This window comes from Nilaparvata lugens, chromosome 14 (assembly GCF_014356525.2).
Source record: "Nilaparvata lugens isolate BPH chromosome 14, ASM1435652v1, whole genome shotgun sequence".
Lineage (NCBI taxonomy): Eukaryota > Metazoa > Arthropoda > Insecta > Hemiptera > Delphacidae > Nilaparvata > Nilaparvata lugens.
In genome coordinates, this window is record NC_052517.1 from 21,758,895 (window position 1) to 21,771,920 (window position 13,026).

The following is a 13,026-nucleotide window of genomic DNA, read 5'->3' on the forward strand; positions in this document are numbered from 1 at the left end:
ATATAATTGATTATTCTAAACGAGAATGAACAGTTAATAATACAATGAACCCGTATCAGCTACCGTTTATAGAAGGCATTGACAAGAAAATCGTTCGGCAACGTTGTTCGCCTATCTTTCTACACTGCCATTATAACGTGGACCTCATTATATAATGTGACTCAGTTGACTCTGTGTTCATCAGTGACTCTGTTGCCAGATTGTCTTTTAACAATGTAGGATTAATAAACAAAATATTTCATCTTAACCATGAAAATTCATTATGAAATTATTGAAAAATATAATTTCTTGCTTAATAAAATACAATTGATCATTTTAAACGAGAATGAACAGTTAATATTACATCAATAAACCTGTATCAGCCGCCGTCTATAGAAGGCATTGACAAGACAGAGGTTCGGCAACGTTGTTCTCCTATCTTTCTCCACTGCCATTATAACGTGGACCTCACTATAATATTAATAGTCGATTCTTGTCAATCATGATCAATTCCATTTCAAATCTATTTTATTCGTCAAGAATAGCTTTCATGATTCAATCATTAATCATTTTTGTAATTCAAGTAGTTCATTAGATTTATACCTAGTCTACAAACAATTTGACAACAGTGTGAAGTTGGAAAAGGATAGAGCCATCAGCTTTGTGTAGTGACATACAAGGATAGCAACACCAAAGCTAATCAGGTGCTGACTTTACAACGTGGACCTCACTATAGAACAAGAACAACCACAACATGATACAGTATCAATACAATATGATACAGTATCATCTCAACTTGATACACAACACTATGATTTGATACATTCGCATATATCTGGTTTGTGTAATGACAGACAAGGATAGCAACACCAATGTTAATCAGGTGCTGACTTTACAACATGGACCTCACTATAGAACAAGAACAACCACAACATGATACAGTATCAATACAATATGATACAGTATCATCTCAACTTGATACACAACACTATGATTTGATACATTCGCATATATCTGGTTTGGGTAATGACAGACAAGGATAACAACACCAATTTTAATCAGGTGCTGACTTTATAATTCAGAGGCCCGGGTTCAAATCCCAGCCCTGGCAAGGTATTTTTCTCGGTTCACTCCCGTGTTTTGGATGGAAACGTTGAGCCATCGGTCCCGTATGCCTAAAAAAAGTCGTGAGGTCATGTCAGAGGCCCTGAAATTTATCAGTTGCGACCTGAAAACTCTTGACACCAGACCTGAGCCAGTCAGGTCACTCGATATTATTATTATCATGTGTTGACTTTATAACGTGAATATCGTTGTAAGACATGAGCTTGTATGTTTCATTATTAAAATAATAAAAATATTCAGATATGTAGTGCTATAGTGAGGTCCACGTTATAATGGCAGTGGAGAAAGAGATAGCTGAACAACGTTGCCGATCCTCTGTCTTGTCAATGCCTTCTATAGACGGTAGCTGATACAGGTTTATTGATGCAATATTAACTGTTCATTCTCGTTTAAAATAATCAATTATATTTTATTAAGCAAGAAATTATATTTTTCAATAATTTAATGATGAATTTTCATAATTAAAATGAAATATTTTGTAAATTAATTATTAATTCTACATTGTTAAAAGACGATCTGGCAACAGAGCAAAGCGTGAAAGAGATAGCGCTATCCGCTTTGTTGAATTATAGACAAGGACAGCAATACCATTACTAATCAAACACTGCCATTATAATGTGGATCTGACAATAAAATTCAACCGACCATATGCTGTCGGTTTTGAGAGGCTATAGATTGACTGAAACACCTTTAATTCAGTGTAAATAGTGATGTATTTAACGTATTTTAGCTTGCAAGTTTCATAAAGATGTCACATTAAAATTGTCAGATATCTAGTGTTAGAATATAGTGTCAGACTATATGCAGTCGGTTTTAAGGATATATATATTACAGAAATCAAAGATTATGTTACCCGGTTGCACAAAAGCCGGTTTATTTTAATCGTGATTAATTTCAGGAGAATCAGTCAGAGAAGCCTCTTTTTCGGAAAACCCTCCTTGGATTGGTTCTCGTGAAATTAATCACTATTAAAATTTAACAGACTTTAGTGCACTGAACCCTAGTGTTGAAATTTAACAGAGACTATAATGATGTCAGGTTTTGAGGCTGTAAATGATTGAAAACACAAATTTAGTGACTTATAACATAGAGTAGAGATAGCATAATAAGATATCCCATGGTATAGGACGTTTATGTTGCAAATGTGACTGTTAACTCAAGCCGATCACTGTCGACTAGTCTATTATTAGTGTGTTGTTGGGAGTGTAAGAGTGTAAGAAGGGCACAGTATGAGAGACTACCAGCGTCACATAGCTTCACCAAAAACAACTACTAGGACTATCGGCTTCAGTTAACACTCACATTTGCACCATAGACACCCTATACACTGTCTATTATTAGTGTGTTGTTGGGAGTGTAAGAGTGTAAGAAGGGCACAGTATGAGAGACTACCAGCGTCACATAGCTTCACCAAAAACAACTACTAGGACTATCGGCTTCAGTTAACAGTCACATCTGCAACATAAACGCACTATTAAATGGCATTCCTCCATAAATTATACAGTAACCCTACAATATGATACAGTATCATGTCAACTTGATACACAACACCATGATTTGATACTAAACTCGCAAACTTTGAATGAATTCTACAAACCCTAGCATATCATCTTATGCTATATTTTCACCAAAAACATCTACTAGGACTATCGGCTTCAGTTAACACTCACATTTGCATCATAACGGACCTTCACCATGGCATGATATCTTCTTATCCTATCTTTTCTCTATGCTTATAATGATTTTTTAGTGTAAATAGTGTGATATTTAATGAGTTTTCTTGTTAACTTATTAACAATCTAATGTTTTGTTGTGTTTGCAGTTCATCAAAAGCGTTAAAAATGGGCGCAGGCTTCAGTCGTGAGTCGTACCACCAGCACAGCAGCCAATCGCAGCAGGGCCCGCCTCCCGGCTCGCTATTGGCCGACGCCACGCCTCCAGGGGGCGGAGCTTACGACTCGACCACGCCTCCTCAGCCAATGAGAGGTGCGCCTGCTTCTAGGATGAGTGGAGTCAGACCGATGTCCATTTCTACGTGCAGTAATCATTCCGAAGGTTCGTGTAGAAGTTTTGTTTAGTCTTCTTGCAACTTCTTTTTCTTCTTCTTTTTCTAATCACCTCATTTTTTACTTTGCTTGCCCTATTACCATAGGTAAGGAAAGTATTGCTTTCCGAAAAAATTAAGGTACCCCAATTTCTAAATTTCTAAACGTTTCAAGGTCCCCTGAGTCCAAAAAAGTAGTTTTTGGGTATTGGTCTGTGTATGTGTGTCTGTGTACACGATATCTCATCTCCCAATTAACGGAATGACTTGAAATTTGGAACTTAAGGTCCTTACATCATAAGGATGCGACTCGAACAATTTTGATCGAATGCAATTCAAGATGGCGGATAAAATGGCGAAAATGTTGTTAAAGACAGGGTTTTTTGCGATTTTCTCGAAAACTGCTCCAACGATTTTGATTAAATTTATACCTAAAATAGTCATTGATAGGTTCTATCAACTGCCACAAGTTCCATACCTGTAAAAATTTCAGGAGCTCCGCCCCATTTATGCAAAATTTAGATTCCCAATTATCAGGCTTCAGATACAATCTAAACAAAAAATTTCAAGTGGAAAAGATTGAGCATGAAAATCTCTACAATTAATGTACCCTCATAAGGGGGTGACTTGGGGGTTGTAACTCGGATGATTTGAATGTAAATTGTGTGGTGCCTTTTCAAAACAAGAAAGAAAACATCGATGAAAATGTTCTATGATACTTGTATCCAAAATGGCGGCTGATTGAAGTTTTAGTTTTTAAGGAAATGAGGGGTTGTAACTCAAATGTTTTAAATGTTAACACCCCTTGTGTAGTACAGCATTTTCAAGACCGTTCTAAAACAAGAAAGCTGGCATGAATGAAAATATTCTATGATATTCTCATCCAAAATGGCGGCTGATTGAAGTTATAGTTTTTAATGAAATAATTGAAAAAGTTATCTGTAATATTTATATCTGTAACAATTTCAGGAGATCTGCCCCATCCATGCAAAGCTTGATTTTAGATTCTGAATTATCAGGCTTCAGATACAATATTTAAACAAATAATGTCAAGTGGAAAAGATTGAGTATGAAAATCTCTACAATAATTATAATTATTAATGTTCAGTAACATTTTCACCTAAAATTGAAAATAAGCTTGAAATTTGAGAATATGTGATTATTTAATTGCAAACTGTTGATTCTATTAAATCATTCACTATGAAGAGATAGCAGACCTCGTATGTCTCCAGCGTTATTGTCCTGTCACCAGTTGGCTCAGATCTTTATTTATTAGTAGACTTGAGATGCGTGTAAACACTAGCGTCAAGTGATCAATTTTCATAACGGCAAGGAAAGTTGTGTGAGTGCGCCACACCAGATTTTTTATGTATCACTTTTTGTTCAATCATCAGTGATTTTTTTTCTATCAATCATTAGTGAAAAGTGACTTGAAAATGGCATCAATGTTGAAACATGTTGTGATTCAATAATTCAAAAAGGGTACTGAGATTTTTTATTTTTTATTTTTCTTTCTATGTTTCTATCCAACTAAGTCTGTACGCATCTGTAGATGAGAAAGTGTAGCAAACACTCCCCAAATTCTTATTGTGTTCTTGTAAATGTGTTTTGAAGGTATGAATGAATAAACTGGTTTTTATATTTTTGAATACCACGTATGAATTAATAAATAAGGTATGAATTAATCATCATCATCATCATCATCCATTATGGACTAGGCTTGTAAAGCCTGTTCCGGTGTCCACCGCTTCCTCGGTCTTCCGACGTCCCTTTTCCCATCCAACTGCAGCTTCCAAGCTTGTAGTGGAAGACGAGCTGGTGGCATACGGCGCAGGTGATTTGTCCACTTAATTCTATATTTTTTAATGATTGCTGTTAGTGGATGCACATTGCACTCACTTCGAATTGCTTCATTACTTATGTGGTCTCGTCAAGTGACCAACCAGGAATTTTTTTTAATTTGTGTTCCACCTTTTTTCAAACTTGTGACTAAGATGACTTCATTGTTTATATGTTTGACTTATGTTAGATAACATAAAGATTTGTGTCGTAGGGCCATACGCTAAATAAATGTGGTCTCGTCTCGAGTATCCTTGAATGCTGCGCAGAAACCTCATCTCTGATGCCTGAATTCGTGAGTCATCATTCCTGGTCTTTGTCCATACCTCACTACCGTATGTCATTAAAGTGATGGCCATTGTCCTATAGAACTTAATCTCAGTCTCTTTTCTGGCCTTACCCTTTAATGTTCGGTGAATGACTCCACAAATTCAGTTAAACTTTCCTATTTTCTGAGGTATATCACTCACATTCTCTGTCATAGGATACATCACAGCCGAGATATTTAAAGTTGCTCACCTGTTCCATTATTATATTATTCAGAACTATTTTGGAACGTAAGGGCCACTTGCCCCGAAATGCCATTACTAATCATATTGAAATCTGTACTTACAGCTTGAAGCTCATGAATTGACATCTGTAGCTTATCCTCACTTTCCTGAACTACCACTGTCTCGTCAGCAAACATAAGAGAGTTGAGGAAGACTCCCTGCCCAATTTTAACACCTGAGTCTACTCTTTGTCGCCAATTGCTCATCAGCTCCTCGTCAATATATATATATTAAATAGCGTAGGTGAAAGTGGGCATCCTTGTCTAACTCCTTTGTTTATGATCAACTCTTTCTCAAGTTTACCTTTTATACTTATCAGAACAGATGTTTTTGAATTAATGATTTTTTTATTTCCGCAGGTCAGTCAAGGTCACGCACCCCGCCAGGAGGAGGGATGGATGGTGGAGGAGGAGGAGGTGACTCGATACAACGGCAGATGTATCACCTGTCGCAGGCTCTCCTCAACCAGCAGCCAATCAACGTGCACCAGTTGATGAGTTTGCACAACGAGAAAGAGGTCAGTTTCTCATTTTAATAATAATCCGAATTATATTAATCTCATATTGATTGCAGTGATGTGCACAAGGTTCAATCTATCTTCTATAATCTGTATCTCTTGAATCCCGGTCGTGTGTTAATGGGATGGATATTTCATATCCTTCTAAGAGAATCAACAATTATTTGTTGAAACACCGCCGATTTATGAAGTCACATCACATTATTATCGTTATTCCAATTGCATTCTATATTTATTCTCATTTATTTATTATCTATACTTTGTGAAATTCGTTGAATAACTAGCATTATCGTCATTTAATATAAATTAGTGTATAAGCCAGTAAATATTACATACATAAATAAGGAAATCTAATCTAATATAATAGATGAAAGTACTGGCTTTATACACGTAGGGGATAGGAAATTCACGAATGACGCATCATCACGTCTCAACTACTCAACTCATTAACTTGACATTTTGCATATAGATTCTTAATTTACCGAGGATGGTTATAGGCCTATTTCCAGTTCATCAAATCTTCAATTCGTCAAGCTTCCAGTTTGTTATACTTTGCTTGAGATAGGTCATACATAAAATAGTGTATTCAACAGTTTTATCTCCCATCTTCTTATTCTTTTTCAATCTTCATCTTCTTCCATATCCATACTAAAAATTGAAATTATATTTTTAATATGTGGATATTTCCTTTTTTAGTTGACCGAGCGAAGTGAGGTCTAAGATTTAAGTCGACGGTTTGGCATTTCTCTTAATGTTAATAATTATGTTGCGCATTTACGGCGAAACGCGGTAATAGATTTTCATGAAATTTGACAGGTATGTTCCTTTTTTAATTGCGCGTCGACGTATATACAAGGCTTTTGGAAATTTTGCATTTCAAGGATTATATAAAAGGAAAAAGGAGCCTCCTTCATACGCCAATATTAGAGTAAAAATCAGACTATAGAATTATTCATCATAAATCAGCTGACAAGTGATTACACAGATGTGTGGAGAAGCCAGTCTATTGCTGTATTTCCATATGGTCTATAGTTTCAATCAGGTACTTGTGGATGAGAATACTGCGTGAGGTCTACTGTTCACAGAACTACTAGTACAAGTATATATTATTGATCAATTAGTCAAAATGTCTCTGATTGACTACTGACTCGTCAACACATATACAGACCCATGAGGTCCATATGGGCGATTAACAAATGCTTGTTAATGCTTGTAATTGCATTTCTCTTCATGTTTAAATGTTTGATGTTTAAATGTTTATATGTTGCGCATTTACGGCGAAACACGGTAATAGATTTTCATGAAATTTGACAGGTATGTTTCTTTTTAATTGCGCGTCTACGTATATACAAGGTTTTTGGAAATTTTGCATTTCAAGGATTATATAAAAGGAAAAAGGAGCCAATAATGGAGTAAAAATCAGACTATAGAATTATTCATCATAAATCAGCTGACAAGTGATTACACAGATGTGTGGAGAAGCCAGTCTATTGCTGTATTTCCATAAGGTCTAGTTTCAATCAGGTACTTGTGGATGAGAATACTGCGTGAGGTCTACTGTTCACAGAACTACTAGTTATAATAATTTGAAATATTTCTTCTATGTTTAGTTTTGTAGCATCTAAATTTGAAAATCTACTTTGTGGAAATTTTGTGAATTGAAGAACTACAAGACTTGATCTATTTCGGACTATGTGTAACCTTATCTAAATTTGGGAGAGGAATAGCACAAGGTTACCTTATTTTTCCTCTCCCTATGCCTTTTGAATCATAATCCTTGAATTACATAAATAAGAACAATTTTAATAATAAATAAATGAATAATTGAAGCATTTATTACTGAAATTTTATTATTAAAAAATTGAAAATCTGAATTCACATATTATCTGAACTCGAAGTTTATAACCTCACTTTTGCTACCAAATATGACCAAAACAAATATGGCCGCCGTTTTAACAGATGTAAACGGAGAGGGGTTGTTTCTTCTTTCTATAATATTTACTAAAGTTTACTGCTATCAATTAATCATCTACCGGTATTGAATCCTTGATGGTTGGGAGCTTTTAGTGGATTCGTTCATTCAAATGCACAGATTATCATCATTATCTAATTGTCACACATTCTAGCAGCTAGCAACTACGAGTCAGGAACTCAATGAAAAATACTAATAGAATTTACTTCAGGTTTATTGAACTCTAATATAACGAACGAATAATAAGAGTCATAGAACGAATTAATAAAAGTCAGGTAACATGTCGAATTTTCAAACAGAATAAAGTTATTCAGCAATCGATTCAGGTCAAGAAGACATAGGCCTACTCAATTTTTAATCTACACATTTTGGGAACCTTCTAACTTGCTGCATTTGAATTTGGGGCCTCGGTCATTCTATGAGACTAAATTTTGAGCTTAATAAGAAAACAACGGCCCATTCAGAGAACCGAGGCTCGCACACCGTTACATGTTTTCCCAGTTACGTCTCATTCGAACTGTGGCCTTTTCAATGAAAATTATTCCCCTCCACGAGCGTTGAGCATAACTTCCAGTGGAAAAGCCAAAGCTGCAAAAAGGTCAATGGTCGTACAATTCCCAAATACAGTAGCTTTTTCGACAAGAAATTGAAACTGCATTTGAAAAATGCACGAAAATTGCTTTAATTTCGACAACTAAGCAACAAGTTAGCAAATTCAAACAAGACAGAGTCAAACGCAGGGTTCAACATACAGTAAAAATCAAAGTTCATTCCAGTTCAAAAACCTGAAAATAATAATAAAAAAACTACAATACTACCCTCTCAATATCACACTATTACACAGAGTTAGCTAGAGTTAGCGAACTCAAACCTGCGCTATCTGCTATCTGGTCTGCTAATTTTTCTAACGTACCACTATAGCATTGAGTTAACACAGACTTAGCAAATAGCTGGAGTTAGCGAATAGCTCGACTTAGCCAGCTAACTCCAACATTGTGAATACCCCCATTATAGAGCAAGTAATTGGCTTGTACACGTTTACTACTGGATACGAAATACACGTTTTACACATCACGTCTGAACTAATGAAATAACGAACTTGCAATTCTGGTGCTGATTCAATAATCTGAATCCCACTACAGTTTGATCGCATTTTTCATTCTCTCTCCAGACTGATTATTGTTTTAATAAGTGGTTTTATTTATTTATTTCATTGACAATTACAAATCATAACTATAATAAATAAATAATGATTGGGAGAAAACAACGGCATAGCCCAAACTGTCTTCTCCCAAATTTTTACAAATAAAAGTTTCAAAAAAGAAAAAGGTTAAGATTTCACTTTCACTTCAAAAAGTCCAATTTCCACTTCAAAACTAATCTGAATCCGAAGTAATCTTATTTTGTTCGTTTTTAGTTGAGCGATTTTCTGAGTCACTCTGAAAATTCTTTCTATGATTTATAAAATAATTTTTTGAAAATGTAATTGATTTTCTTTTCTATTTTGTGTATTTCAGTTGGACCCGCAAACGTTTCAGTTGATCGAAATGCTGAAATCTGAGCTGAGACAAGCCAACGCCCAGAACAATCACAAGTCTCACAAATTGGATCCTAAACAGCACGTGTTTAATCCACTCGGTAAGTTCAATACTATTCTAATACAGGGCCCGGCATAAAAACCTGACGATTTTTGAGGGATAATAACTAAATTGTGTTTCGTTATCGTATTAAATTAAATCATATAATATATCAAATTAAAGATCAAATTTGCAATTTATAGTGAATTACATAGATTACTCACAACGTTTTTTATTTGTAGATAATGTAATCCAAATGATTTTCGTTTTACTTTTCACACAGTAAGTGCCGGTTTCACAAAAGCCGGTTGAATTTTAACCGTGATTAATTCCACGAGAACCAATCAGAGAAGCCGTCTTTTCAAAACGCCTTCTCTGATTGGGTTCTCGTGAAATTAATCACGGTTAAAATTTAACCGGCTGTTGTGCAACCGGGCCTCAGTTAACCTAATTTTAAAATTTGCCATTGCTTGCTCAATCATCACTTGTGGGATTGCTTCAATTTCTCGTTGAATTACTTCCTTTAGTTCTGTGGATTATTGACTGCTCAATAACGGTAATTTCATAAATCCCCAAAATGAAAATGTTCCTCGTCACTTGAAAGAATAACCGCCTACTGGTGGACATTTTTGAGAATGATCTCGTAAGCGGCTCTGCAATGTGCCCAATAATTTGCATTAAGTTGTTGCACTAACATTATCTTATACGGATGGAATTGTAGGTCGGAATGAAGAATTCGTCGTACACTTGGATCAGAAATGGCTGGCGCAACAGCATGTTTCGCTGCTGAACGTCGTGGAGACCGTGTAACAGCTACTCAGGCGTTCTCACGGTTTGTTTTCGTCCTGTTGGTTTCGTTTTTAAAGTGGACAACGTGTTCCTGAAATTCTTTACCTACAACAAAATCGTATTCCCACTGGAAGCAGGCGCGTGTCGTTTTAAATTATTGAAATGTCTGCGTCATAAAAGCTGTGTAAAGGTGCGTACAGACTTTCGCTCTGCTCCGCAACCGAACGTCACTCCAGCAGAGCGATTGATGATCGACCGGGGAGCAACAATGGTTCGACCGGGGAACGCGAGAAGACCAACATCTTCCGTAACGTTCATGATGGGTGCGTGGGCGGCGCGACTGTAGTTCGATGGAGGAACGAGGCGGTACGAGGGCGGTACGAGGGAGGAGCGTGCTCGGTTCGGGTTGGAAGAGCGTATATGTGTACCCAGCTTTAGAATAACTGAGTCATTATTTTTAAAATGAGCTTCAATCACAATCGCTTGATGATCACTTGACCACGTCATACGGCTACTGAAATGGCAAGAATAGACCTGTCGATGCTCAACATTCCCGCCTTTTTAATGACAGTGGTTTTCAAACGTAACAATTACTACAAAATCGTCAGATTAATATGCCGGTCCCTGTATAATACAGAGTGCCTCAAGAAAGGTGTAACAGCTAAGACCATAGATGCTACTTGGAATCAAAGACCTTAAGAGATATAGACCCACAATGCCTATGCCTTCCCAATGATAGCTCTTACTTGAAATTGAAGGCCGCCATTAGGGTATTTTAGCACGAGATATTATATCTATATTTGTAATACAATAGATCACAAAGGCATTGGTGGCATTGGTATGTAATAATCTTATGGGTTGCCCCCTCAATGGCGGATTTCAATTCCAAGTACGACACTAGCGCTGTATGTGAGTTTATGCATCTTTAAGGTCTTTGCTTGGAATTTACAACAAAAAATGTACAGTACATATGCTTTATCGATTTTTCAATATTTTTTTAAATGTCAATAACTAGAAGACTATAGTGAGGTCCACTATTTACCCTGAATTATAGGTGTTTTCGGTTAATCTATAACCTTGAAATTGACAGCATATAGTCAGTTGAATCATAGAGAAGCAATAGCGTAAGTAGATATCCCATGGTATAGGGTGTTTATGTCGCAACTTTTACTGTTATCTCAAGACGATTACTGTCGATTATTGTCGATTTTTACTGTTTTGTTGGGGTGAGAGTGTATGAACGGCACAATATGAGAGACTACCAGCGTCGCCTAGCTTCACCAAAAACAACTACTTGAGATAACAGTAAAAGTTGCGACATAAACGCCCTATACCATGGGATATCTAATTCCACTTATTAACTTATCCACTTATTCCACTCTCTTTATTTTTGGTAGAGAGTTAGTGGGAAGGATATTTTGAATATTGTTTCCGAAGAATGGACATTGATATGTCCAAAGCTCCGCCAATTTATGTAGATGCATTACAATATTATCTATAGTTATCACAAATTGCTTTTTTCATATCATATACAGTTCAATAATTATTTTCTTAGTCTATATTATGTAAATTCATGTATAATGTTGCTGTATTGTAAGCTATTGTATATAAGTGTATAAGCCAGTATATATTGTTGTAATCTACATAAATAAAGTACTCAATCAATCAATCTCAGAGTGCGAAAACTACCAATGAAGACATATGTTTTCAGATTGTCTTCATCACAGAACTACCAATGTCGACTTCTGCACTTCTAGCACTCGAATTCCCGTATCGAAATGCCGTAGTTCGAAAATACAAGTTGAACTTTCAAGCTGATTTGTGAGAAAGTTGATATTTTGACATAGGTACTTCTTGCATCAAGCCACAGATTTACTTCTATCTTTCTCTGTGACTAATCTATTATTTTTCGCGGTCAGGTATGGACGGCAGCGGTCAGACGTCGTTCAACGCACACGCCGTGTACGCGGGCGATAACGCGGTCAGCGGTCAGCGGTCCTCACATCTGGCCACTGACGGGGTTCGGAGTACACTCTCCTCACTGCTGGCTCGATTCAATATGAATGCTGCCGCCGACTTCTTGCATCCAGGTCAGTTTACAACTATAGTGAGGTCCACGTTATAATGGCAGTATTTGATTGACATTGGTGTTGCTATCCTTGTCTATCATTCCATAAAGCGGATAGCGAATGTATCAAATCATAGTGTTGTGTATCAAGTTGAGATGATACTGTATCATATTGTGTTGATACTGTATCATATTGTGGTTGTTCTTGTTCTATAGTGAGGTCCACGTTATAATGGCAGCATTTGATTGACATTGGTGTTGCTATCCTTGTCTATCATTCAACAAAGCAGATAGCGAATGTATCAAATCATAGTGTTGTGTATCAAGTTGAGATGATACTGTATCATATTGTAGTTACTGTATCATTTATGGTGATATGCAATGGTGAAATCACTGTTAACTGAAGCCGATAGTCCTAGTAAGTTGTTTTTGGTGAAACTATGTGACGCTGGTAGTCTCTCATGGTCTTTAATGTGATATGCCATGGTATGTTGTAAATTCCTTCTATTACTGTTGGCTACTGTCTATTATTAGTGTGTTGTTGAGAGTGTAAGAGTGTAAGAAG

General features: G+C 36.2%; 1 protein-coding gene across 3 annotated transcripts in view; it reads left to right on the forward strand.

Moving 5' to 3' along the window:
- The window catches only part of LOC111057265 (cyclin-dependent kinase 12), a 95,496-nt gene that overhangs the window by 79,791 nt on the left and 2,679 nt on the right, over positions 1-13,026 (forward strand). For all 3 annotated transcript variants that reach the window (XM_039441079.1, XM_039441077.1, XM_039441078.1), the window contains 4 exons: positions 2,927-3,159; positions 5,898-6,055; positions 9,545-9,665; positions 12,313-12,483. In XM_039441079.1, the coding sequence (XP_039297013.1) occupies positions 2,927-3,159; positions 5,898-6,055; positions 9,545-9,665; positions 12,313-12,483 (683 nt within the window). The remainder of the gene's footprint in view (positions 1-2,926; positions 3,160-5,897; positions 6,056-9,544; positions 9,666-12,312; positions 12,484-13,026) is intronic.